Raw genomic sequence first — 27,240 nt, forward strand, 5'->3', positions numbered from 1 at the left:
GGCCAGAGAAGAGGACTGGTGGTTCTGAAGAAGTTTAGTTGGGCTAAAAAACACAATTTCAGAATGCATTACAGCTCCCAGTTTATGCTGTGGTGACGACAAACTGAATCTCTCCTTTTCAGCCTTCTAGCTGCGAGGTAGGAACCCAGTTAGCATGAGTGCAGCCTGCTAGAAGGGGAGAGGGCGTGTTGGTATGGCTCTTTAGTAACAAAACATCATCTTACTTCAATAATAAATAAAAAAATTATATCAGAAAAAGCTCGTCAAATCTTACCCAATGCATAAGAATACAAGAGAAAACATTTACAAATGATACCTGCAGCAAAATAAAACTTTGATGTGTGGATTTAAAACGCGATTCAATCATTTGGAGCAGCTCTGCTCAGAGACACAGACCAACGGGGGTGAGGATTTAAATAAAGCAACTGTTGTATTAAGTGTCAGACTGTTATATGCAGAATCACAGATCCAGCAGGTGACAACAGCTCAGTGGTCGGTTGGGGCACCAATCAGCTCGTCCTGTGGTAATTCATCTTATGTTTCTGTATACATTTTTCTTTTTATAAAATATTTTATTCATACAATCATTTCTTTAACTATAGCAACATTACTATTTAATTTTGAGTGGCAAGTTATCAGTCGCACATCACCTCATAAGAACAATAGTATATAAACAAATGCTGAAAAAAATTATTCTGTATCCGTTTGGGTACATTTTGCTTTTCAGTTCGTCCTGTGTCTGTACACCTGTCTATCTGTCTGTCTGTCTCTCTGTCAGTGATGAGCCGAGGGGGGTATTGCTGGTCCTGGTGGGGAGGGGGCGTGTGATTGGTACAGCTCTGAGCAGTGATCTCCGCTGGCTGGCCAGGAGGAGGGCCCTGCATGGCAGAACAGGCTGGCTAATAGGTGGCTTTAGGTGATCCTCATGCCGGCCCGTTTACAGCTGGCTCCGAGGAGACGGCACTCTGGTCCAGTCTGGAAAAAACACAGACGGGCATGAGAGAAGGCAGATGCAATAATGAAGGATAATCAAGGAGTAAATTACAGACAATTTTCTTTTAGTTTATTTTATTTAGGTGTGCTGGACTGACAGCTCAGTGTGCAGCAGCAGTTCATTAGTCTGTCAATAAAATTTGCAACATAATATCTGTATGCCAAAGGAATTGGCAATAAGAGCCTGGAATCGGCATATGTCCTAAATTAACATTTCAGGCCAGTAAGAGGCAGCTTTAATTATTCCTATACGATGGTCTAATGCCAATGACTACACTGAATACGGGTAGGGGGGGTATTCACCTAGACTAATCTTACATAAAAATGAATATGTCCTGTATCACATGTTATCGAAATTTAAGTAGTTTTCATATTTTGCCCAAGTTATGTGCAGATTTTTAAAAAAGTATTGTATGTTATGTCTGCATCCGCCCTTGGCCTTCACAATAAGAGCAGAGCAATATAACAATTCTATTACAGGAAAGACTGATGCAGCCTAGACCACCTTAAATTTACCGCTCACACAGTGCGTGTGAAGTGAGACTTACTTGGCCTCCTCTGTGGCTGACATTTCCTCGAGAGGACCATTGGGAAGCTCCACAGATCGACACTTGTCGCTGCTGACAGGACACACAGGAGAGGAAAGACTACAGTTCAGTGAAAAGTTCGACTAGAATCATATCAGCATGGCTCTCGTTTGATTACGTTCAAAGCAGTGAGGGAACAATGTAAGATACAGTCCTACAATAACATTATTGAATACAAATAATGTTGAAAAAAAGATGTGACTGCACAATTTGATGAGCTATTATTACTTTGGTACATACTTGTGTATCAATTCCAAGATCTGTTTTCAGGATTTACACAACATGGTACCTTCGTCTACAGACCACAACTAAACGAAATGCAGATTCCTTTGTGTTTGTGTATAGAGCTCTGAATGTTCCAGTGGAATAATTAGACGTCAGCAGCATTTTAAATTTTAAATCCATTGATTGATTACACAAATACTGAAAAGTATATTTCAAGCTAAGAACTAAAGCCACTGCTGTTAGCCATATTAATACAGTGATATGTATGATGTGTATTAGTGATGCATTAAACAGCTTGTTGGTCTAAATCTACTTAAAGTTCAGACTAAAAGCAAATTGAATTTCTGTATATATATATGTTTCTGTAAATATTGTATGAACCCAATATAAACAGCTGTAAAAATATGTGATTTACTTTCAATTAAGGGGTCAAAATGATCCCAAATATCATTATTATGAGGCAGATTTGTAAAAAGTATACATTTTTGGGGATGACCAATTACAACACTTGTGCAACTGCAAGAAATCTGCAAGATGCTAGCTGTCTCCCAATCCAGGGGCTGCAGCCTTCGAAGGCCGTAATGGAAGGCCGATTGCATCACAGAAGTGCATCTAAGTCTGTCCCAATTCGACGGCTCCTTCAGATGCGGCCCACATATGCGTCCTCCGTTTCCCGGCCCTTGAAGGATCCATCGGGTGCATCCTTCGTGGCCCACCGTATCACGAGATGCATTGCGAAGCAATTCAAGCGAAATGGCGGCCGAGGAATAAACTTTAAGATGTAAAAGTTTTTGTTTCAACTCAATCGAATACCTAGCCTTACACATGTTTAAGAACATGAAAGGGCTCTTGAAACAAATCATCTCTAAAATAATAGGTTAACTTACTCGACGTTAGTTATGCTATCTAGTTAGCCCACTAGCTACTTGTTGCTAGGCGACAGGAGCAGGTGATGCAAGGGTAGACCAGACTGTCTCATTTCAGTCCAGCTTTAACGGTCTGCGCAGGCTATGAATGGAGCATCCTCCATGGACCACCTCCTTCGAAGGCTGGATTGGGACACAGCAACTGTGTTGTGAAAGCCTGACATTTTAATTCGAACCAAAAATGTATTGTGGCTATTGGTCCAAACACGCCTTTACAGTAATGAAGGAATATAAACTGGGACTGCTTCTGATTGTGGAACAGCATTTAATCTCAGCCATACTGAGTAATCCAGCACTTGTCAGGCCCAAATAATTATTGAACATCTACATAGGTGTTTAGGTGTTGGTGTGTGTGTGTGTGCGTGTGTGTGTGTGCGTGTGTGCGTGTGTGCGTGTGTGCGTGTGTGCGTGTGTGTTGTGTCTGACCCTGTTTTGGGACAGCAGGTCGCAGCTGAGCTGTTGAAGCCTGTTCTTTCTGAATCTGCACACTCCACTACAGCGTATTTCTCTGCAGAAGAACTCTTCTCTTCATCACTGAAATACACACACACACACAGATATACATTAATAACATGTGAGGTGACTCATACCAACCATTTTCCCCACAGAAACAAACACACACACGCTCACACACACGACACAGTGAGATGTGAACAGTGATGCATGCTGGACTGACCGACAGAGCAAACAGTAAAACAAAGGATGGAGGTGCTGAAATGGAAAACTATGAACATTATGAAGGAAAAGCATCAAAATGTACAGCAAATGGAGAAAGTCTGAAAACTGTTTTGGTTGTTTGGCTAAATGCTGTTTGATCTTTGCAGCTACAGAGCCAGCAGGTAGCAGGCTGGCCTACAAACTGATTTAACACTGATTAGACCGAAATAGATTGTGCCAGCCGTCAGTCTTGCTTTGTCCCAGAGAACCACCAATAATCCTGATGAGGACTCAATCAAAGCAAAACACCCACAAACATGGAAATGTAATCCAACATTTGAGGAGCTTCCTAACAATTATCACCGGTGATACCTGAGGATATTGTTGATTTTGGGGAACATTTCTGTTTGACACCATTTTTCAAGGCAGTCTAATTCATACAGGTTTCTTCATGCATGCTCAAAAGGACCTTTATTAAAAAGTAACTAAAATCGTATACATTTTATCTGTAATGCGACTTCATTTACAAAAAGGACACAACAATGGTGATATTGTGCAAAGCTTTGCAACTCCTTTCTCATTCCAAATCAGCAATTTCCTGAGTTTTGGTTTGATAAAATTAGAAACTTCTGAAAAGTGAAGCTGCATCCATCTTCCCTTTATTATTATTGTTCACGAGAACGGTGCATTGCACTGCTTCCAAGAGCTGTGATGCATTGGCTATTTCATGGTTTAGGCCAATTTTAGAAATGAAAATCCATTTTCACAGAAACTTGGATAAATAAAGTGTGGAGCAGTCACGGCTTAAATGTGCTCCTGTAGTTCATAGTTACACAGAGTGCTCTTCGGACACAGGTGAAAACTGTCAACATGGCAGCATGCACTTGTGCTTATAAAGTGAGGAGTTAATTCATAAGAAGTCTCCTCAGATATCTGGAAGTGGTGCTGTTCTTTATCGTCCAACCTCGAGAAAATCTCAGCTGTAAAGATTGCCTAAAGTCTATGGCAAGTATATACAGCAACACAAATAATTGACAGATTACACGCTCCGGTTATAATGCATTTACACAGTATTCTCATTATTACAATCACTTGTGCACACAGTCAAAAATACTGAACATGTGTGGGTGCCTAGATAGTACAAGCACATCAGAATTTATGAAGCAGTGACACCTTTCATTGTCATAAGATTGTGAGTTATTAAAAATCCACAGAGACGATGGCTGATGGCCAAAGCCAATAAAGAGGCAGACCCATCCAATCATGGAGAGGTAAAGGCCCCTTAGTGTTGGTCGGTTTGCCCAGTTCACATAAAAGCCGTTTGAAAACTGAATAAACTAAAAATTGCACTTGGACAACACCTTTGGTAGAAAAACATGCAGAATGGAGATAATGAAATAAACAAACAAGGAGCTGAAACCAAAGAAGAAGAAGAAGAAGTTCAAAATTGGGAAAGAAAAGTTGGTGGTTGACGTGACAACAAGACTACATCACGGCTGCAGGCTGATCTCTGATTGGCTGTACATACCGATAAGATTTCAACACTCTGAAGGAGACCACACCCACAACGCACAGCAAGAGAGAGAGGGGAAGCTCAGGTTGTAAGTGTCGCTCAGTTCATCAGACAGTTTGTTATTTACTCAGACGGACAGACAGACAATATAATGCAGCATCAACAAAGGGACAGAAGGACAGAAGACGGGCAACTTTAAAGTCTGTCAAATACTCTGCGGCTCAGTAGAAAACAGCGGCTACAATAAGCTTAAATTCATGACGGCTACTGTAGATATCAAAGGTGAAAACCACTCCTACTACATAAACACTTGAGATATTTCCTTGACGACCAGTCCTTAAAACCAAAGAATACTGCAAGGGCAAGAGCTTCCACCAGTGGGCCACAGAATGAATAATCATTGTGGTAACTCATCAAAAGGTCACCTAATAGACAATAGAATATATTTATTTAACTGAAAATCTTCCCAACTTTAAAACCCGAATACTACTAGTGTTATACCGAACACTAAAGGCGTCGTTCTGTCAACCAATGTGGAGCAAAGTTGGAGTGTTAATCCTGTATCCTCTTCACTCATACTTTGTTTTACAAAATACAAGATTAAAGCATATGATTGAAGTGCTTGAGCCTCTCTACAGTGTGCAGTGCCTTCACATTTGCATTTCTGTCAGTCTGATGTGCCCGCCTGTAAACGAGCACAGGCTGCAGCTGCTCAGAATTATAAACAGGTAAGAGCATCATGGATGAGGCTTTACTGACATTGTGTATATTTCTTTACTTTAATGTCTTTGGTGTTATTCACAATATAAAGACATCTGGTAGCCATATCTGTTACAGTAGGAGTTATGGCCAATGAGCCACTGAGAAGTGTTCACATTTTTCAAATTAAATTAAAGAATTAGATTATTTTAAATGTTCCCTGGCGTGTCGTGAAATGTTCTTGTGCGTGTTTGTCGAACCTCTTGAAGACGGCGGTCTCGGTCTTGGCGTCCACAGTGAGACTGACTGTTTCTTTCATGGAGCCGTTGATGACCGTCTCTGTGATGCTGCGCTGCTCACAACAGGCCGTTTCCTCCTCTGCTTTGGTTCTCCCACAATCCTTTGGTGTGGTGGAGGAGGGAGAAGCCACGCTGGTGCCCAACCAGCCATCACAGTCTGACGGGTGTTAAAAAAAGGTGACAGCAGGTGTCAGGTGTCAACAACTGTTACAATGATGTGTCACCCTCATGTGATTTAACATTATTTAAATGTTATGACATCGTACATATTAGCAAGTGAATTTGTCATTTCAAAGCGTGTCATGGTTTTGTTTGTCACATTAGGACAACGGGAGAGTTATAGTCATAGATACGACAGTGTTACAGATAACATGTATATGCATGTGCACACATCTCACCTTCAGGCTGCATGGGTGCATTGACCCCTAGAGGGTCCATTGTCTCTATGCTGGTTTCCATAGCAACAGGAGAGTTGCACCTCAGAGGGTCTTTAGGGCTGAAAGAGAAGAGTCTCTATTAAACACTTTCTCAGTGACACTCAAAAGCAGGAATGATCTTCCCCAGCTGCAGCACAGAGTCTGTCAGGACGTCCTACCTGACAGGGGTGAAGTTGGAGAAATCAGCCCAGCCTGTCTCAGAGTTGGAGGTGGCAGGGGGAGAGGAGCTCCAGGCTGCCTCAGGGAGGGCTTCTGTGGTGGAGGAGGGGGAGGACAGAGGAGAGGGGGCAGTGGGGTTGGTGGGGCTGGAGGCCGGAGCTGTGGATGTACCTGTGTCCATGGGGATGTCATCGAAGTTGGCCGTCCACACTGGCCCTAAAAAACAATTATGATATGTGATTAGTTCAGGCCAAACTTTACATAGACAGTCACTGGACGTAAAACCTGTTTAGGGAGGCCATTTTTCTGTCTCAGCTTAACTTGTACAGAAGGTGAGACCGAGGTGGGACGGAGTAAGTCTACACAGAGTCTTCAGTGTTGTACGAGTAAAGAAAAAACCCAACAGCCGTGGTGTAAGAGTGCTGCACTTGTATTCACAGAATATTCACACGGTACAAAACAAACATTTGCCCATTCATTTTGAAAGCAGCACGACCAACGAGGAAACACTTGACAAGACAGACAGATGGGGTAACTTCTGCACTCAGTAAATCAGTGACAGTGTTCCACAAAAGGCTTTTTGAATTATGTTAATAGTGTTTTTAACAACTTTGGCTCAGGGGGTTGTGAAGGGAGTCCCCACATCTGAGGATTGCGGTTATACAGCTCCTCTAGTCCGCAATTCAAAGCATCCTTAACACCAAATAGCTCCCTAAGGCACAGCCATCAGTGAGATTGTGTGTGTGAATGAGCAAGAAAGGATTCTGATGGGTATGTTGCCAGCCTCTCTCATCAGTGTATACATGTGTGTGCATGAATGGGTGAAAGTGAACATGAAGTGTAAAGCTCTTGGTACAGTTGACAAACTAGAAAGGCACTTTAACAGTACAGACCATTAACTATTAGTTCTTCCTACTATTGACATATTAAACTGTCAGGGCCACAAACCTGTGTCAACTTCCATTCTGTCATCCGTGCTGGGGTTGGAAGCTTCGAATGGATCTCTCTTCACATCCTCCTCCTCCGAGTCTGTGCTCTCCTCACTGTCTGTGCTGCCTGAGCTCCTGAGATAAACACACACAGTTTTAGCCAATCAGGATCATCAGAGTTCATCCTCTCTTTACACAGAGGAGTGAAATAAATGTGGAGCTTGGCTGGTGGCTGGTGCAATCATTGATAATCTATATAAAAGGGAGCCAATGTTTGATTTTAATCAACAATGAGCAAAGAGTACACGTTTGTATGTGTTGTCCTGAATCCTGTGTGTTTAAATTCACTTTTTTAAGAGTACAAAAAGGATTTACTGAAGGTGTAAAAGTCACAACAGAAGTTTATTCAGATTGACATCACATAGAGACATGTGTTTTTTATTGTATAAAATGACAAACGTGTGTGTGTGTGTGTGTGTGTGTCAAGCTCACCTGGGGCGTCTCTGTGCCTCTGGTGCGAAGGTGACATCTTTTTCATCCCAGATGTCCTCCTCGTCTGAACCAGCATCTTCAAACTGCTGGATCTTCTCCTTACAGCGAGCCTCAAACAAAGCTATATTCGCCTGGAGAAAACACACACACACACAGGCCACATCGTTAAAATAAAGATACCTTACATACATAAATACAAAAAATGGCAAAATGCAACATATGACCCTCAATCCTTGTATCACTATTTTTTTTATCAATCCTCCTTGATGTGGCGTTAGATTGGCTTCTTTGTGACAGATACACCACTATGAGTCCGAGTATACTGAGTTGAGTATACCTGTGCAGTTTGTTGTTCTTGTGACATGATGTACAAGTCGAGTTCATCTTATAATAGTCCCTTTAAAAAGGGTCAAATGGACGAGTATTTACTTTGTTTTAAATCCAGCATGTGTCATGCAGATTTACGGATGGTCTTTTTTTCAGTTTACCATCCATTAACAGAAATACCCTGCATGCATTCTGTAAGTATAAACTGTATACACAAATAATATAAAACAAACACACACTGTTTGTGGTCCGGTTGTAACTTATTAAACCCAGTGGTAGAGTATTCAATAAAATCAGGTGTTAGTGTTTGATATTCTGCCTGTGTTTTGATGTTATTGAAGTGAATCCTAATATTCTTCTGCCATACACTACTAAACACATGTCAACAGTAATACATAGAAATATAACACATCCCATCAAAGTAATAACCCATTTTCATTTGTTTCAGGAGAGTTTTACTGTCTCCTCTTAATGATAAGTGTGCGTTCAAGATTAATAATCAAAGTACTTACACTTTCATTTGTATTCAGTGAAAAATTGATGTCTGATATTCTATCAAAGGGAATACTGCAATGTTAAAGAGAACAGAGTTTAGTTTAGTTAGGGTCGTTAGGCATTCACATATATTTCAACTCACAGGCAGACAGGCTCCAGCACATAGCGCTAACAGTTCATGTTCAACACTTGTTTTCAACCCATGCCAGGTTCGTGGTTACAGAAATATCCTGCTGAAGACACTTTATTTTTAAAAGGAATTTCTGTTCTAAACATGCACGTTTAGGGCAAAGAGAAGCAAATATTTAAACAAAGGCAGAAGAAACTGACATGTTTCCAACATTCATTCATCAACCAAACAATTGTTTTCCTTCTCCAAAGTCAAATATGCTGAATATAAACTCGAGGCCGAGTCTAATTTAGCATACACTGGATGCAGAGAGAAACTGCTAGGCTAGCTCTTCTCAGGGTTAAAGAAATACACTTATGCAACCTACAATTATTGTTTATAAAAACCTGATCATAGGTTTATAAAACTCCTACCATGCTGTTATTCTGTGTGTTTAGTGTACAATAAAAGTGACATGTTGACCTTCAAGGTGAGCTTAAAATCTGGAGATCCTGGATGAAGGATCGTAATAATCAACATTAGTGTATGTAAACTATGAATGTGGTTCATCATGTAAGAACTAGCATGCTATCTTTATGTTCATAATTGAAATCATTTAGCAGCAGTCTCTCGTTACCTTTGTCAACAAGGTAGGAAAGTATATTCCTTATATTCAACGGAGCTATGCTAGCTTTTCCCTCTGCTTTCAGTTTATCACCAAGCTAAGCTAAAACATCTGGGCCTTCTCACAGAACTGAAAACCCTTGAATAATCTTGATCTTCTCTTTAGACTCTCGTAAATGTTATTGTTGTTTTAATCCAACCTGTTGCTTTTAATAAGAACTAAAATAAGATCAGCCTCAGTGCTTCCTTTGGAAAACAAGTGAACAAGGCTACAATTGACTTAAAAACAGAACTAGTTCAGACTAGTTGAAATTAACAGAAAGCTTTAACACACATGAACCCGGCACTCCCCGCTCACATCAGCTCATACCAGTCAGCAATCACCAAATTGTAACATTTGCTATCTAACCACCTGATTACATGCTGTCCACTACCTCACTAGAGTTTGTAAAAAGGTTCAAACCAGTTGAATTTTAACACAAGGTAAGTGTGTCTGTTAGTTCCATTATAACTACAGAACATTTAATATTAATCATGTTGTCACGCTTATTATTATAGAGTACAAATTGGATTTAGGGCCATGATGCTATCAGCTGATGAAGGATACCTTTTATGTGCAAATTTGTCATAATGAAAAAAGCCTGTTCAGCCAGATTGTGTAAAATCAAACTGGTTTAATTTTTTACACCAGACAGGACTGGAAAAAATGGATATTGGAGAAACTCTATTCCCTACTACTCTAAGCTTAGAAATTATAAAACGGAAATGGGAAATATTGACTGCAACAGGGCAGGAATGAATCCCAAAATATTCTTCACCTAATCCCACTTTACCTTTACGGTAATAACTGACGAGTACCTGGCCTGCACAGAGTGATTTTCTTAAAGCACAGCAGGCTCTGTGGGTTATCTCCTTATTGACCCTTATTAACTTGCAATCTGTATCACAACGTTGTCACGTTTTTCCCATCATCAGCATCAAACAGTATCATGTAACGCTGACTCAACTCTAAACAGCAAGAAATGTTGCTGTGGGTTCAATCTGCAGGACATTATTCCCTCACTGAGGCTGATCCCGTCAATGCTAAAAGTTTGTTTTGTTCTTATTTATTACTTAATTTACACCGCAGTGCTGACATCATTTGAAAAGATTTATTATTCATTTGATCAGAAAAAAAGCTCTTGTACATGCTACAGTGCTCAATCTGCTGTTTGCATTGTTTCTTAGTCTTTAACAAAGCAGTTTATGTTGCCAGTCATTATTGAGTTGAATCATTTTAACAGAACAGCATCCAGTCTTCCCATTTGATCAATGCAGTCATGCATCTTTTCTGTTGAACTGATTTATGTGGAAATGATGTGAAGAGAACTGATTCTGAACACCCAATGAGAAAGGTCTCAATTTGCATAGTCTGAGAATGCTTAGCCAAAGATGTGTAGAAAGAAAGAGGCTCTATTTCACCACATAAACCGACATTTTAAATCACTCAACAACTACCTGCTATTTCCCACAGCCCACAACCTTCGCACAAGATTAATCCCCGAGCAAGCTTGTCCTAAAGGATTGCAGAAGTGACAGCACAAGACAACACAAAGCTGGATATGGTTTCTTCTCCTAAAGCCATATTTTATATCTTTTATGGCAGCCACTTAAAAAAGTATTAGTATTAGTTTTAGCCTTTGAATTTTAGGTTCAATCATAAGAACTGATAATAAGTTCTTTTTATGTGGCATTTACATTTTATTGCCAACATAATATCTTGGATCAGAAATCAAACACCGTGTTTTCTTCATGCTATTATTGAACATATAAAAGCATATTTGACCCCCTTCTCCACCATCAGCTTTGTAATGTCTTTACTGCCCTACCCCTTCAGTGTTACACAGTAATATTTAGACAGCAAGTCCAGTCATGCAGGATGAGTACTCACTCCACAACATCGTCCTGATCAGCAAACTCTTCGTCATTGAAGCCGAACTGCTCAATAAAATTGGACGTCATTTGTTGCATCTGATAATCAGAAAAGGCCTGGCAAACCCAGGACCAACGATAATGATATAGTCTTGGCACTACACAAATCTGGTCATTACTTGCAGTACAGAGAATAGTAAATGCATATACTGAGCTGTAAATACAAAGAGTATATAACATGTAGACTAGAAGGTTAATAGCTAAAAAAGCACAAACATGCATTTTCAGTCAAATGCCAAAATGCTTTAACATTAGTAAACAAATCTGTCAACTTGATTTAAAGTTACTGTAAAGTTTCCCAAATAACATTGTTAGTTTATCAATTAACATGGCAGAGATGTTCCTGCAGAGTGTTACTGTGCATGACCCATAGTCACTAAATACAAAGAGATGTGTAGCTTTTGTTTGAATTGCATGGCTGATACCTCGTCAGGTAACTAATGTCTGATTACACCTCGTCAGGTAACTAATGTCTGATTACACCTCGTCAGGTAAACAGTGATAAAGGCCAGTGGTTATTTTGTTTATCGTCTCAAGAACATTTTGCCGATTGCATCATCACACTGAAATTAGATTTTTATGTCAATTATTCAACTTACACTTTGTGTAAAATACAACACCGACTCAAAAAACAGTTTGATTCGAGGTCAAACATACATCAAATTTGCAAGCATTGGGCTCGCAATGAGTGCACATTAATAAAATGGCGTTAACAATAATCATTGATCTGTTTTCAAGGAAATATGCCTAAAAGCAAATGTTTCTTTTTATTTAGGTTTCACACAGCGCCCAAACTGTTTTGTGAACCAGGGTTGAATTCTTGAACTTGAAGTTGAACTTCTTAAAGTAGTCATTGTGAGAACTCACATTTACATAGGCATAGGCCAAAAGAGTCAGGGTTGTGGTTTAGAGAAAGGTCGCTGTGGTCTAACAACAGACAAAGTATCTGTGTGTGATCGTGACTAGGGTATTTTTGGGGGGGGTTTAGAAGAAAGCTGACAGTTGTGTTTTTGCAGATTAAAAGTATTTTGTCTAAGCAGGACTGATTCTTATAAATGTTTTAAGTACATTTCTCACACTGACCAACTCTGAAGAGACAATATTGTCCACATACAGAGCTTAGAGGATTTGCCTCCAAAGGATATCCATTTATAGCCCAAAAAAAATCCTGTTTGGAACTATAGTAGAGAGAGTAATGAATATTTGTCGATCAGCTCGGTTTGTGTGGCTATGGGCCTGCTTTGTGTGCATGTAGGCATTTGTGATGTGTGTGTGTCTAGTTCTTACTTGTTGTAGAGAAGAGTCCTGGTGAAAGCCACTGTCTTTAAAGTCCACCTCATCATCACTGGAAGAATGGATGTGGTGTGTATTCACCTGAAGAAAAACATACTTTAGCAAAAAGCGTCAGATAAGATAAAATAAAATAAAAACTAACTACTGCCACCAAACTACTGAGCAGGCTGTGCTGTCCTAAAAAAAAGTAGTAATAAGTTGTAATAGAGCTTGGGCTCATGTGTTGCGCTAAATCTGAAGAATACATCTTGAAAGAAAAAAAACACTTCAGATAAAGCCACTGAGTTACTCCTAATTCAATGTGCTGGACTACAGAACCAACACAGTAACACACAGTATGACTGTCTTAATAAAGGCACCGTACACCAAAATAAATGTAAGAGCCAGACGTCAGTGTTAATGTTCAGGACGTCACTCACCAGGTCGACAGTGTTTCTCTTGTTTGTGTCAGACAGCTGCCCAGAAATAAAGGCCTCCCATTTGTCTTTGTCTTCTGCCGGGAGCTCTGTAACACACACACAGGTCATATTTACCTCCTGTACATTAATCACAACTGTTTAAGTCCATATTAGACTCCCCTGGTTATTTAAATAACCACTTATTTCCACTAGGGGCTGGGGGTGGTGGGTGTTTGGCTCAATTCACCTGAGAACTACACATTTGTTATTGGTTTACAATCTATTTAGACATTTTTTTTGCTGCACTGATTGGACTAAAGTTATATGGAGTTTTCCGTTTTAACCAGCCTTCATGTAAACAAGGAAACTCACAGACCAATGGCACGTGTTGTAAATCATGCCATGTGTAGGAACTCAGACTTTGTGGCAATGCTTATCCATCACAATGCTTATCAGTTGTTCTGCTTATCAGACTACACAGATTTGATTCAAAACGGTGCAGAAAAACTGGTTCATGCATTTTTTACTTCTAGGTTGAGGCTCAAAGTGCCATATTACCCCTCTAGAACATTGTTCTCCCAGGATGCGGGCCTGCTTGTGGTACCTAAAGTCTCTAAAAGTAGTATGGGAGGTAGAGCCTTCAAATTATCAGGCCCCCCCTCCTCTGGAATAATCTACCAGTCAGGGTCTGGGAGGCAGACACCCTCTCATCTTTTAAGAGTAGACTTAAAACTCTCCTTCTGATAAAGCTTATAGTTAGGACTGGCTCAGTCTTGGACCAGCCCATAGTTATACTGCTATAGGCTTAGACTGCCGGGGCACGGCAGGTTCCTGGGGATTGTTGTTGCAGATCACATGCAGCTGTGGACATGCTTTATGCTAAACCGCTACAACTATTAATATTAGCCATACTTATATTATCATTAGGAATACACGAGATTGCATTTTTTGTCCAGAGTCAATATTTTCCAACCCTTTATGCCAATTGCCAATTGCGATACCGGTATATTAGGCACATGTTTTTTTTTCACCTAACTGCAGACAACATCAAAGACCCTGTTATGGAGTAAAAAACTGCCATACTGCAGACATCTTGCACCCTTCTTCACACTTGACGGAAGAGGCGTTGTACAAAAGGTCACGTGTCTGATCACTCATGTTTCTGAGCGCACCTGAATTATCATTATAATACTAGAAATATGACTAACATTAGCAACTATCATAACAACTATCATCACTGCCGTCGTTATCATAAGTTTGTAATGTATGTTATTTTATTTGCTGTGTGTAGATCTCCCTGTGTGTCTCTATCTATCTCTCTCTGTCTTACCCTCTATCCCACTTTCTAAGCAGATGGCTGGTCACCATGAGCCAGATTCTGCTCGAGGTTTCTGCCTGCTAAAAGGAAGTTTTTCCTGCCACTGTTGCCAAGTGCTTGCTCATTGGTAAAATAATATTTGGTCTCTCTAATAATAAAACAAAGAGTACAGTCAAGCCCTGTTCTATTTGTAAAGTGTCATGAGACAACTTTTGTTATGATTTGGCGCTATATAAATAAAATATGATTGCCGCTTTTAATAATCACCATGTTCTGCTATCAATACTTAAGTCAGTAAAAACACTGACAGCATTCTCTAAAATATGAACATATATGCAGCGATCTCACTGCAGCTGAAAGGATGAGTATGCCACTTCATTAAGAGGGATGTGGTAGACTTTTATCAGTCAGAATCTTAAGTAAATTATTGTTTTTCATACTGTGAATTTGTTTGGAGTGAAGGTGATTCTTACTGAAAAATCCTGCGCTCCATCACAGCAGTCTAAAAAGATCTCTTCAGAAGCTAAAAATGTAAATGTATCCCGAGAGTCACTTCCGTCCTGTGAAGTTTTTAGTTTGGATCCTGAGATTTGTTAAAGTGAGATTACTGAACACACAGAAATGTTTACAACTACCGAAAGCAGCCTCTCTAAGTGTTAGTATAGCAATGATGCTGCTGTGTGTGACTCACAGTTGTCTAGCAGTCTAGTGTTAAAAATACAAATTAAAATGGTAATATCGAATTAGTGTATATAAGAATTTCAATACATATGGAATTCAGTATTATGATTGTATTATAGGAGATAAGCATATCGTCCCAGCCCTCATTTCCATCAGGTTACAACTAACAAAACCATACGAAACAAACATGGACTTTACACAGTAAAGAAAATAGAGTCAACAGTATGACACTGAAAGAAGATAAAGTGAATCAGAGATGACGTCACAGCTTCACGAGGCCTCAGACAGAAGCGAGTCCTTACCAGAGATGAGCTGTTGTATCTGTGGTCCATTGGGGCCTTTGTCACAGTTGTGAACTATAGAATTGGCTATTCTGGTTAGGTGTCCCATGTAGCCTCGTCGCCGACCGCCTTCCGCCCTAAAACAAACACATGAATAAATTATGAAGACCTTTCATTATGAGTAATTACTTAACAGACCACAAAAGCTAAACATCCCTCTCTTAACTAATGTGCAACATGACCAGTACTGATTGTAGTACAGATGGAAAGGACTTTTGGTTTTTGCTGTTTATTCTGTTCAACTAAATGAAAAGACATTAAAAACTTTTAGACCCTGAGAAGGTTCCTTATGTGCAGCAGAGCAGAATACTCACTGCTCTTTCTCATTGGAGCTCCAGGCGTCAACGATTCTCTGTATAAACTGGCACTTTTGAAACAGCTGGTGGAGAAAAATACAGACAAATTAGTCTCCTACAGATAAATAATGCAAAGCGTTCACCAACTTACATATTTGGCACAAGATTACTTATGTCTTCTTCAAACCAGAAAAGGTCTGTATGACTAAACATTAAAATATCCAGCCCCAGTTGGACTTTAACTGTGCGCATGAGACTAAAATAAGTATGTGTATGTAGTAATGCTTCAGACCAAAGTCTTTAAGGTCTGCCATCAGGTCTAAAAACAGAAATCACATTGTTTGCTGAGCTTGAGGTTCCGAAGCTTTCTATCTTTTCAGCTCACATAGAGACAAAGCCCCAAAGCTTCATAAGGCTTCATCCATCATTCATTACAATAAACAACTAATTTCTGTATTTGCTATTTTTATCAGGCATTAGCAGCATTACCAACATTATAATATTCACACACAGAGTATTTGTTCCTATACAGCTTTAGTTAGGTTAAACATCTGTAAATATCACATATTCTCTAGTATTTCCAAGCTTACGTGTTTGATGAGGATGCTCTCCCTTGCATGTTCTTGCTCTGTGTCTGGCTGGGTGTCAGTGGGGGCGGGGGGCATAGCCAGGATCATGGCTGTGCAGATCTCCACCTGAATGTGGAGGAAGTTGTTCCAGATGTATTTGAAATACATGTCCTGTGGAGAAAAAAGCAAATTAGCAAATCCTTCCCGCCAGTTTGAATCCCATTTAACCCAGGTCAGTTGTTAACCCGATATCTGTAGTTGCAGTGACCAAAGTAGCCTTCTTCTGATGCACAGTTAGGCCATGTCTACACGTACACGGGTATTATTGAAAACAGAGTTTTTACCTCCTTTGTTTCCAAAAAAACCCCGTCCACACAAGCATGGTCATAAAAAAAATCGCTTTTGTTCCTCAATACAGTAGACGAGTAACTGTGCATATATGTGTCAACATGTAAAAATTCATGTTAAGCATCACTGTTTATGTCACGTCCGTCATTTTGCGAGGAATGTCACCTCATTTGTGACGCCTCACAAAGGAGATAACGGCGCACAGCCTGACGTCATGAGCCAAAAATGCTGTTTACCCCGTCACATCTCCGCAGAAACTGAGTTTCTAAATGTCTTCAACCTGGCCGGAGTTTTACAAAAGATCCGTTTTCAATTTTTTAAAAGATACCCGTGTACGTGTAGACTTTGCCTTATTAAAAAATTTCAGCATGGGAATCCTTCAGATTATTCACATTATGTAAAGTTGCAGTCTTATGCTAGCCATGAGAAATTCCAACTCATCTAATCTACACTCAAAACCTCCTAAAGATAAAGCAAAAATAGTATATATAGAAGGAATAATAAATATAGACATAGATTAGACAGATTTGGACATTGGTAGAAATTGTAGACACCACAAAAGATCTGACTTGATGTAAAAATGTTGTAGCTGCACTCAAATATCAGGGGCATTCATATTATGTGTAAAAGTTCATAAACTTCAGATAAATACTGCTGAAGACAACCAAGTAGCCCTGATGACAACATCTAAACTTTCAGTTTCATTAAGAGTCATTACATTTTGCTGTAGTTACACCCCTCACTGCCCCTAACAATCTGCACAAACAGATACCAAACCACCAGATAGTAGTACTCACTAGTATGACTCCCAGTGTGTTGAGGTTAATGAGTTCTGTGTTGATGCTGTGTGTGTTACTCTGCAACAGGCTGGCCACCAGTCTGACCACATTGAGCCTTGTGTTTCCCACAGGGGGGTCCAGTACCCCCCAAGTTGTCTTCATCACATTTCTCTGTTGGTGGAGAATAAATACATAAATTAATATTTATATACACAACTGATTAGAATAAATGTGTTTTAATTAAAACAGCTGATTGTGGGTTAACTTTAATTAAAATCAGTTATGAATACAGCGCATACAGGTGTCTTTAATATACAAGACATTTTGTCATTTAAAAACTTCTGACAACTGTCTGGGTGTTGTTGTTTTTTTACCTTCGGCGGTTCCAGTAGCAGCTGGTGAAAGTCTTTGAGTCGCGGTCTCACAGCTTCCAGGATGCTGTGGTTGACTGAGAATGAAGGGTGGGACATCCCAGGGGGGCACTCCATATGACCCTCAAACCTAAAACAGGAAAGGCATGACTTAACGGATGAGCTTGCCGAACCCAATGTAATAGTGCCACACACTGAAGCATATAAACATTGGTTTCCCTAAACTGGCACCAAAATAGTTGCAACATTTGTGGTGGGGCTGGGTAGTTATTTTTATTAAGTGTCTTACATAATCTTTAGGAGGCATTCAGTTCTCATTTCACATCATTCAACACTCTCATTAACTCTGTTTATTCAATGTGAAATTAAAATATCAAGACGTACGCTGGTCTCCTGGTCTCAAACAACGTAAGGAGGATCTGAATGACACTGACGATAGCAGATTCATTTTTCTCCTTGTCGAAGATATTTCCCAGCAGCTGCTCCACCGTCTCCTGCCTGAGGAGGAGCAGGACACACATGAATATGAGGAGAAAGCAGCCTTCAAAGTCTTTATTGATCCACATGGCACAAGTTGCTTTAAAAACGCAAAAATGACGATATCCATAGTTACATAAATGTATTTTTAAACACACAAAGCAGTGAGCAATAAAAACTAAGTAACTGTTCTGGTACAGTTAATATAACCCGAGTAATATAAAGAAATCCTCTGTACAGAGTCTTTGTGAAGGGTAAGGTCACAGTCAAAAACAACATGGAAGTTAAACAGGTTTGTTCTGTATAATAATGATATATATAAGAGTTCTTCTAAATAAACGTGCTTACTTTTCAAGTGTGGACAGAAGTGGGTCGGGCTCTGAGCAGCCCTGGACCTGGAACATCTGGTCTCTGCTCAGTCTGATGATCTCACAGAGGGACTGGGAGGCATTGGAGTGTCTCTGTGTCACAAAAGGAGACAAATAGGAGACGTTATAGATATTTGTTCTCAAGGTCAAAATGAAAACCAAACAGAATGTTCATCAAAAGCTCACAGATGATTTAATTAACTGCCAGACAATTGAGGAAAGTGTGTGGATGAAGTGTGTTTGAAACTCACATCCTCATCTTGAGAGGGTTGCACCATGTCCACCAGTCTCTGAATCACCTTCTCCTCATTCAGCCACTGAAAGACAAAACATGGCAGAGATGATCAGGACAGCACGAAATAGAAAGAGAAAAAAAACCAACAGAAGAGACCTTCAATTTAGGAAAAAACCTCTATTGTTAGTTAATAATTACAGTTTATTAATTAGTTAATGAACTGTTACAAAACACTTAAGTTTATTCTTTTTTTCTAAATGATGTTCTTTTCCTATTAAGAAATTACCTGTTACATTTACATCACTATCCAGTAGCTAACAAGCATTAACTTGGAACAAATGCATCCATGCAAATTGTCTGAGCGTGAAAAGTAAAGATGTCTTCCAAATTTTCTAAACAGCAGCTACTATTTTTGAAAACTTAATCTCAACAACAGTTTGGCTTTTCCAAGTAGACAGGCTTCATATGGTGATGTGTCAGTGAAGAACAGAAGAATACAGCACTCACTAAACGTTATATTGTCCTCTGCAGGAGTTTCCTGAGCCGTGCCAGATCACAGCGAGCAAAATTTAATTTGTTTGCCTGTCACTTTGGGTTGTTATGGTCCAATTTAAACTGCTTCCTTAGTGAACAAACGTAGAATCTATTTTTAGCACAGCCAGGAAAGTGTTGTCCTGCTACTCACGTTGAGAACGTCCTGTCGCAGCTGTTGTGGTTCGATGCAGGTGAGCATTCTGAGCAGCAGGTCCATGATGGCAGATGTCCCGATGTGTTTGATCATCAAGTCTACAAAGTCTTCCCGCTTCCGCAGAAACTCCACTATCTATAAACACAGATACATAACACACACACCTTCAAACCAGTACGGAGGATAAAATCTACATTATTACAATAGAGCAGAAAAAGATAAGATAACATAAGACTAGTTACCATTATGTTTTGGTTTCACTTCTCAGACATACAGAACCCTGGTTTTGCTGACTCACCTGTTCAGGCTTGCGTCCTATAAGAATGGACAGGACCTTGGAAAAGAAGCTGGCCAGGAGCGGGTTGAGGGGTGGCTCATTTTGGAGGAAGCCGTAGAGTTTCATCAGCAGTTTTTCATCTTCTCCCAGTCTGTCGTTAATCTGGCTCACATCTGATGTAAGCAGCTCACAGGATATGTTGGGATACCTGGTGAGCAACAAAAGACACTTAGATTTTTCCAATACGACCACTACAATAGTGTGATGCAATGTCTCAATCAGTTGGTTTCAAATACTCTGATGCTCTAATAAAACTGCTGGTGGATGCCAAGAATAGTTATGAGGGAGAGCGTAAGAAAAATTGACAGGAAATTACATTTCAAATCTATAGACTTTGATGGATCTGATCAGCTTTGGAAGCCCAATAAAAAGTGGTTTTGTTCTTCATACATTATGCTGAAACTAATTAAGGCTACAAAAAGTTACACCTGTTTTATGTCTGCAAAGTGATAGTAGAAGTTATTGTGGCAGGATATTGTTCTGTAACTTTCATAGTTTAATTAAGATATAAATAGGAAGTCATAAGATATAAATAGGATTATAAATTACTGAGTGGGGGAGAAGAGGTAGGATTTAATAAGCTCATGCTTCTTCCTACTCCTTTTTGGACATTTTTTTCACATGTTCGAAATAAAGCCTTCATTCATTCGTTCATTCGAAGAAGTAGTGCTAGTAGCATAGTATTGTTGGAAAAACACTGACTGACATTTTGCTAGCTTTGCCTAACATAACAATCTCTACTAGAACCACACTGCTTTCGTTATTATGAACAAACCATAATCTATTTTGTTATGGTATTGGATTGGTGCATTGACTGACCTGATTTTAGCGTTTTAGGTAGTATAATCCTGTTTTCACCTCACTGCCAATGTACACAGCATCAGACTTTGACACCTTGCAGCTCTGCAGCCTTTACATGCCGGATCAGCTCGCAACTCTCAACCAGACATTTACTAATGAATATATACAGATGCATGATTTTATCAGCTATTCACTTGTAAGGTAGGTGCCCATGGTGCATTTACAAGTGTAAACATGGTTTGTTATCACCTATACTTTACTTTGCCTAAATGGCAGAAGTCACAATATACATAGTTGTTATCATGAACATAAAACTCATACATACTAGAGTTGACCAGTGGGCATTATAAAGCAACTGCACCTCAACTACAATCGTAATGTTATGACACATCAAAACACCATCATCAGAAAAAATAGAAATAGATGTAAGAGCTGTGCTGTGAAACCTGCTCTATTGACTTTTAAAATGAGAGAATTATTCTTGTACAGACAGAAAGCAAAATGAAATACTGTGGCGGAATCTGATGTTTCTCAGTAAAGAGAGAGAGCATGTGCAGAGCAGAGAGCATGAGCAAGAAAGGAACAGGAGGTAGCGATTAAGGTGAACAAAGCAAGAGATGGAACTTAATTTGCCATTTGATGCAGTGTGGTTATATTGAATACCATAATGCTCTCAGCATGTGGTCTGTTTTGAAGACTTGTGTATTCAAACTCATTTCAGGCTGCATAATTAGTGGAATATTATCAAAATCACAATATGGTCGAGTGCAATTCCAGAGAGCAGAAGCTGCAATTTTTGGCTGATAGTTTGGCCTGGTCTACAATCTTATTCTCCACTTGTAAGAAAAAATGTTTGTTTGTTACAGAGCAAAACAAATATCACCTCTTCATGATTGTTTTTGTGAAATATTTGAAAGGGAAATATTTTTTCCCCATATCCAGCAGCCTTTTGCTCCGTTTCACCTTTGCATGTTACTTTTGCATCTACTAGTTCTTCGTTGTCAAATGTCAGAGCTGCTTTATAGTAAATACAAATAAAACACGATGACTCACAATATTGTTCCTTGTGTGTTGATGCGTTATGTCTTTTCAAGTTTTCATGGTCCTCACAGAGAGGTTTAAATGCTTTGTGGTCTGCAGAAAGGGATGTGGAAGTGCAAACAAGAATGTAAAAAAGAATTGTTTAGTTCCCTATTTAGCTCCTGTGTAGTTCTTAGTATGTATGACATGATATGGTTCAAAACAGCAACATGGGCTTTTTTAGTGCAGGTTGAAACAGCTACCATTTTTCAGCTGGTTTGTTTCCTTCAAAGAGAGATTTGAAATTGACTGGTGTATGCAGACACCTCTCTAAAGCTCTCCTTTCTCCCTGCGCTGTACTGCTACTATTAAATCTGCTTTTATGGGTTATGTGCTGTTAGTGGTTATACAAGCTTACAGAAAACAGAACTTTGGATTTGCCTAGAGGAAGGCAAATTTTGCAATAAAAGTATACAGTATTAAACGTTTCAGTTCAGGTTTTCTTTCACTGCAGTGAACAATAAGACCTTTTGGAAATCACAAATTGATTATCCTCAGCACAGTCGTCTCTTACTTGTATTTAACCTTCTCCTCAACATCAGTACAGGGTTCCTGTGTGATGAAGGTGACAAGGTCCTCCATGCACTGTGGTCTCAGCAGGAAGTCAACCAGTTTATGGTTTTGGGCCTTGCACTCTTGAAGGACGTCGTCCTCATCCATCACCTCCGTCAGCGTCACATCCTCCTTCTCTAACAGTGTGTCGATGTGCGACGTGGTGTGGAGGTCAAACTTCCAAAACATGTTGGCTCTAAAACAAACAACATGAGTCATTTAAATAAATACAAAATGACATCTTCCATCGGAGGTTATCAGAGTGTAAAAGATGACTGTAATGATTAACAGAGCAATCATTCTTTGCCCTACCTGTGGGTGTATTGGAGTCCAGACGATGGAGCTCAGGTTATAAAGAGGTGTGTTCTAGTCTTTGGGAGTTGTGGCCCATTCCAGGCTAGCCGGACGGACAGACAAGCAGGCAGACAGCGGTGATGGACAGACTGACAAGCAGCACACATACAGCAGTTCAACAGCACACACCTGTACAGGGCAGACACAGACAAACAGACGTTTTGTAAAAGGATTGTTCCACTGCTTTTCATGTGGATATTAGAGCAGATAATTGCTCATTATTACAAATGGCATCAATCATTCTGCTGCCTGCCAAATACAGGCTAAATGTTGGCAGGTACAAAAAGCCCGTCACCTGTCTCTATGGCAGACAGGTTGATCAAAATGTAGAACTATAATATTTATAAGAAGATTATCAAGTTAATGTTAATGTTTCTGTAAATCATTGTTTACAATTTTAAATCTTCAGACAAAAATAATGAGTGAATGATCTGCCAAAATGGCAGGTGATTAAAAAAATATATATTTCAGACTCTATATACACCTGTACAGTACGATCAGAGAAAAGACAGTTTTCACTTTCCATTGTGTTATAATGTACAGTTCACTTCATGAAAACGTCATTTAGGAGGAGCAGCTCCTTCACATGCAGTCATTCTAGTTCTAGGTTTGTTTGTTTCAACATTACTAAGAACTAATCTATTTCTGATTAAATGGGGAAGTATAAGATGAAACTATAAAAAGAAAATCCCTACAAAAGGCTGTGCTCAGGATGAAATACAATCATTTTCAGATAATATCTCTCTCAGCGTGACAGAGTGAGGGATGAGGAGCGAAACACAGCTTTAAGTACCTTCAGTAACTGCACAGACTCAGCTGCAGCACAACCAAGCTGCATACATTTGAAACTACAGGTAACTTAAAAAGAGGGTGAAAAGGTTTTTAAAATATTATAATGTAATTATAATGTATAATGTTTTTAAAATGTTATAACGTAAATAAAATGTAAATTTATAATGTATGTTATGTAAATAAAAGGGTTAACAAAACAATTTATCATAACGATCATCTCAGCAATCATGTCGGTTAGTAAACACAGGCGGAGGGGAATTTTTAAAATAATTTCAAAATTGTACTTATTAAATCATTAAAGAGTGCTCACAAAAAGGAGGGTCCGACTTGTTAACATCATATTACTAACGTTGTCATGAACACAAGCACTGACTTGATTATCCACACTCCACTCCTCAGAGGCTGCTCTGAGGTGGGCCATTATGCTATCTGCAGTGTGACTGTCAACTGCGATGGAAGCTTGTACTCTCGCTCAACAAACAAAATCAGCTCACTGAGGATTCGTCATTCCACAAAGTTTAAGGGGAGAAAATCTTAAGTCACCATTTTGGTGAGGAGCTGGTTAATCTTCTCTGCCCTGATGGCATCATGATGGCGCATACCAACAGTGCTAGCAAATGAGGTGATGAGAGATCACCTGTTATCCGTTTCCTCTGTTTTCTACTTGTCTTTCATAAAAGGTTAATCATTGAACTACAGGGTTTATGATCCCGCAACTGTAATGTTACACTGCACATTTGGTTTGTTTACTTTATCGAAATACTTGCATAAACATATCTCTGAGGACTGCTGGTCGTCATTCTGTCTGTTAAGTTAAATCAAGGGATGTCTGACTTTAAAAAACGAACTTCTTTAATGGCTGCTTTGATTTGACCAGAGCAAAGGTTAAAAACAATACTCATAAACATTCAAAAGAATCTGAATTGCTTTTCTATTTGTCTTCTCATGTAAACCAACTTTAAGCTTCATGTGTGCTCTGCAGCTGTGTTAAATGTCAAAACTGACCCTTTTTGCAAGTACTCATAAGAATGTATTGATAATGTTCTAGTTAAGAAAGAGAGGGCAAATACCTTACAGGTAAAAAATAGTACTCAGATTACAACAATATTTTCCAGTCTTAAGCTGCATCACAAGTTAAAACAGCTAAGCTTCACAAGAAAATACTTTGCACTAAGCATGGATCCTATAATTAGCGTAAGTGTAAGCAATCAGAGTGAGGGATTATGTGAATCTAGATTTCTACTGAGGAAACCTGATTTTTCGCCAAGCTTTTCCTTAATTATGTTTCGAATGGGATCTTTTAGCGAGGGACAGACTAATGATGGTAATTCTGTAGGATAAAAGGCAATATCATTACTCATAGCTTTTACAAAATTACAACAATCCAATCTCTGACTAAAACCGAAACTGAGATAGGAAAGTATTATCAGCTTTTACAGCTAAATAGCACTTATAAAATAAAAGACATGTTCCAGACCAATTTCACCAACAGCTTTAAAAAAGCCTAATATAACAAATAACAATTTTTTTTTTCACATTTTTGAAAACAGAAACTCATTTCACTGAGAAGATACAAACACAGATTTTATACAAAGCAGGTTATTAAAATATGTGTTAACCTAGTCTCAGATTTTCAGCTTTAAACAAATTTCTGTTTTCTTTCCTTGTGTACGTAAACACAAAGATTTGCTGTGGACAGCATGTGTACATGGGGGGTATACTGGTGCACAAGCCATATATCAATATATATTTAAGAAGCAGGAGATGGTACTGCAGCATTTGTTGCAGCAAACCAAACGGATTCTGGCTGCTGTGAGATTTAAACTCCCTTAAACACCACTTATGTTAATATCATTTTTGCTTTATGTTTTTTTTTCTTTTGATTTGTATGTCTCAGCAACACCTGCCCACAACTCCACAAAGACATCCATTACCCTTATCGTACAGATTGGAGACTTCATAACAAGGAATAAAATGTATCCCTCTATCGTGGTGATAAGTATTTTTTTCTCCCCATACAACATAATAAGAACGAGAATCCAAAGGCTAAAAGCAATAAAATACTCTTGAGCAAAGCAGCATAACAAACTTTAGCACGGGGCCTGGCTGGATACCCAGTCCACCAGCCGCTGTCACGGGACCAAAACAAAATCAAAGTCGATATTTACTGTTTGATGACAGTTTGGTCTAATTGCACTATTGCATTATTAAACTCCCAAGCTACGTAGTTTACATGGGCACAGGTAGAAAAACAACATTGTGTTTTTTAACTTAAATCCACAGCCCTGTCATAGCCAATAAACAGATGTATACGTTAATAAGGTTCAGTTGGTTAATCTAGAGAAACAGACTGCGTTAGAGTGCTGTTACTAGGCAACCACATATTATAACAGTTAGTGTTGCTATAGACCCGTTTTTTACTGATTACACGGAATTAACCCGGAAAGATCATGACGGCTGTAACAGTTATCCAACAACGTCAGAAAAGCGTTAATTTCCGCCAAACGCAAGATAAACAACAACTTACGATTCAAGCTATTACCTGGCTTATACAAGCTAACACGGATGCTCGTTAATTGCGTTTTTATGTCGAAATATTACGTTTACAGTAGCGTCAGACCATTTACATACCAGGGCCCAAAACACCGCTACCGCATCAGAAACACACCGGCTCAGACATACAGGCTAACGTCACTAGCTAGCGTAGCTATTGTTAGCTAACCTAGTCACTTAAAATCAGGATCAAACTAACATTGGGACTACGTCAGTTTAACCGGTGTCACTGAGATATGAGACAACGGTCAATTTGCTAACAAGTTAGCCAGCTAAAAACATCGCTATAGCTTCACCGTACCTATTAACACTGACATGCAATGTTAACATTTACCCTCTCCAAGCTAGAGGTATACCAATAGTGTCTGACAGCATAGCGTTAAGATGGCCAAGTATGCTTCTTGATAGCCAGCTAACGTTAGCCGGCTATCTGAAGACTGCTGGCTAATCTTCAGCACCAACCAAGTGCATGGGTTAGCAAGTGTACCTACCGATAGACAACGGTAAACGGCGAGTCTCCAGCATGTAGCTTATTTTGCAATTAGCCCCCGGCCTTAACAAAACGAAGACAGAGATAACACGGAATTCCGGAAAGGAAAATAAAGCGTTTAAAACTGATTCTGACAGGCGCGAAAAGGGAGATCATCGGAGGGCACTTTTCAAGATGGCGGTTCCGTCAACTTCAGCGACCCCTTCCCCCACTACAGCTACAGCGACTGTCACTCAAACTGTAACTGCTCAACGATTGGCTGTAAACACATCACTCAAACCAGGTCCTGAGGTTTTCATTGGCTGCAAAGTATGCTACTTCCTGGTGTCGTTTACTTGATGTATAACTATCCTGCAGCCCAGAAGAACGGAGATTATACTGTTTTCTTAACTGTATGTATGCTGGAAAACCCACTTTTTAATAGAAGAAATAAAGATATACTTCAGCGTATAAACAATTTTGTATTATCGAATTTGGGTGATATTCCGTCGATGTGAAACATTAACCCCGCTCGGCCGGCTTACTTTGTATTACAAATCGATCACACTCGCATAGTACGAGCACGCCTTTAGAGCGTCGAGAAACGCCCATTTCACTAAAGGTGGTGAATTAAAGATAGTAGACATTTTGAGAGAATTTTTATGTTTGGAAAAATCCACTCAACACAACTGAAAAAA

At 39.3% G+C, this 27,240-nt stretch overlaps 1 protein-coding gene across 5 annotated transcripts; it reads right to left on the minus strand.

The window, feature by feature from the left end:
* ppp6r3 (protein phosphatase 6, regulatory subunit 3) lies at window positions 1-26,742 on the minus strand. 5 transcript variants are annotated; one of them, XM_069685832.1, is made up of 26 exons: window positions 26,565-26,742; window positions 22,687-22,857; window positions 22,337-22,570; window positions 19,903-20,089; window positions 19,602-19,739; window positions 18,933-18,998; window positions 18,662-18,774; window positions 18,221-18,334; window positions 17,840-17,966; window positions 17,484-17,636; window positions 16,360-16,509; window positions 15,788-15,852; window positions 15,435-15,550; window positions 13,155-13,240; window positions 12,730-12,816; window positions 11,402-11,481; window positions 8,756-8,810; window positions 7,917-8,047; window positions 7,444-7,559; window positions 6,495-6,711; window positions 6,298-6,395; window positions 5,861-6,056; window positions 4,917-4,934; window positions 3,158-3,265; window positions 1,542-1,613; window positions 1-975 (listed from the first exon to the last, which is right to left on the minus strand). In XM_069685832.1, the coding sequence occupies exons 3-26, from the start codon at window positions 22,561-22,563 to the stop codon at window positions 924-926; spliced, it is 2,772 nt and encodes a 923-aa protein (XP_069541933.1). In that variant the 5' UTR covers window positions 22,564-22,570; window positions 22,687-22,857; window positions 26,565-26,742; the 3' UTR covers window positions 1-923. The 5 variants fall into 5 exon arrangements, with proteins under 5 accessions (XP_069541933.1, XP_069541931.1, XP_069541934.1 ...); XM_069685830.1 differs by having other exon boundaries at window positions 11,402-11,499; XM_069685833.1 differs by lacking the exon at window positions 4,917-4,934 and having other exon boundaries at window positions 11,402-11,448.
* Window positions 26,743-27,240: the final 498 nt, after the last annotated feature.

This window comes from Semicossyphus pulcher, unplaced genomic scaffold (genome assembly GCF_022749685.1).
Source record: "Semicossyphus pulcher isolate SPU_LCO1_2020_fin unplaced genomic scaffold, fSemPul1.0.p SCAF_8, whole genome shotgun sequence".
NCBI lineage: Eukaryota > Metazoa > Chordata > Actinopteri > Labriformes > Labridae > Semicossyphus > Semicossyphus pulcher.

Excerpts from the sequence above, each read along its gene's own strand:
- ppp6r3 (XM_069685830.1), bottom strand. The coding sequence starts at position 22,563 with ATGTTTTGGAAGTTTGACCTCCACACCACGTCGCACATCGACACACTG. Across the intron at positions 20,090-22,336 it reads GAGGAGAAGGTTAAATACAA|GTATCCCAACATATCCTGTG; the intron begins GTAAGAGACGAC and ends GTTGCTCACCAG. Across the intron at positions 1,614-3,157 it reads ACCTGCTGTCCCAAAACAGG|CAGCGACAAGTGTCGATCTG; the intron begins GTCAGACACAAC and ends GTGTCCTGTCAG.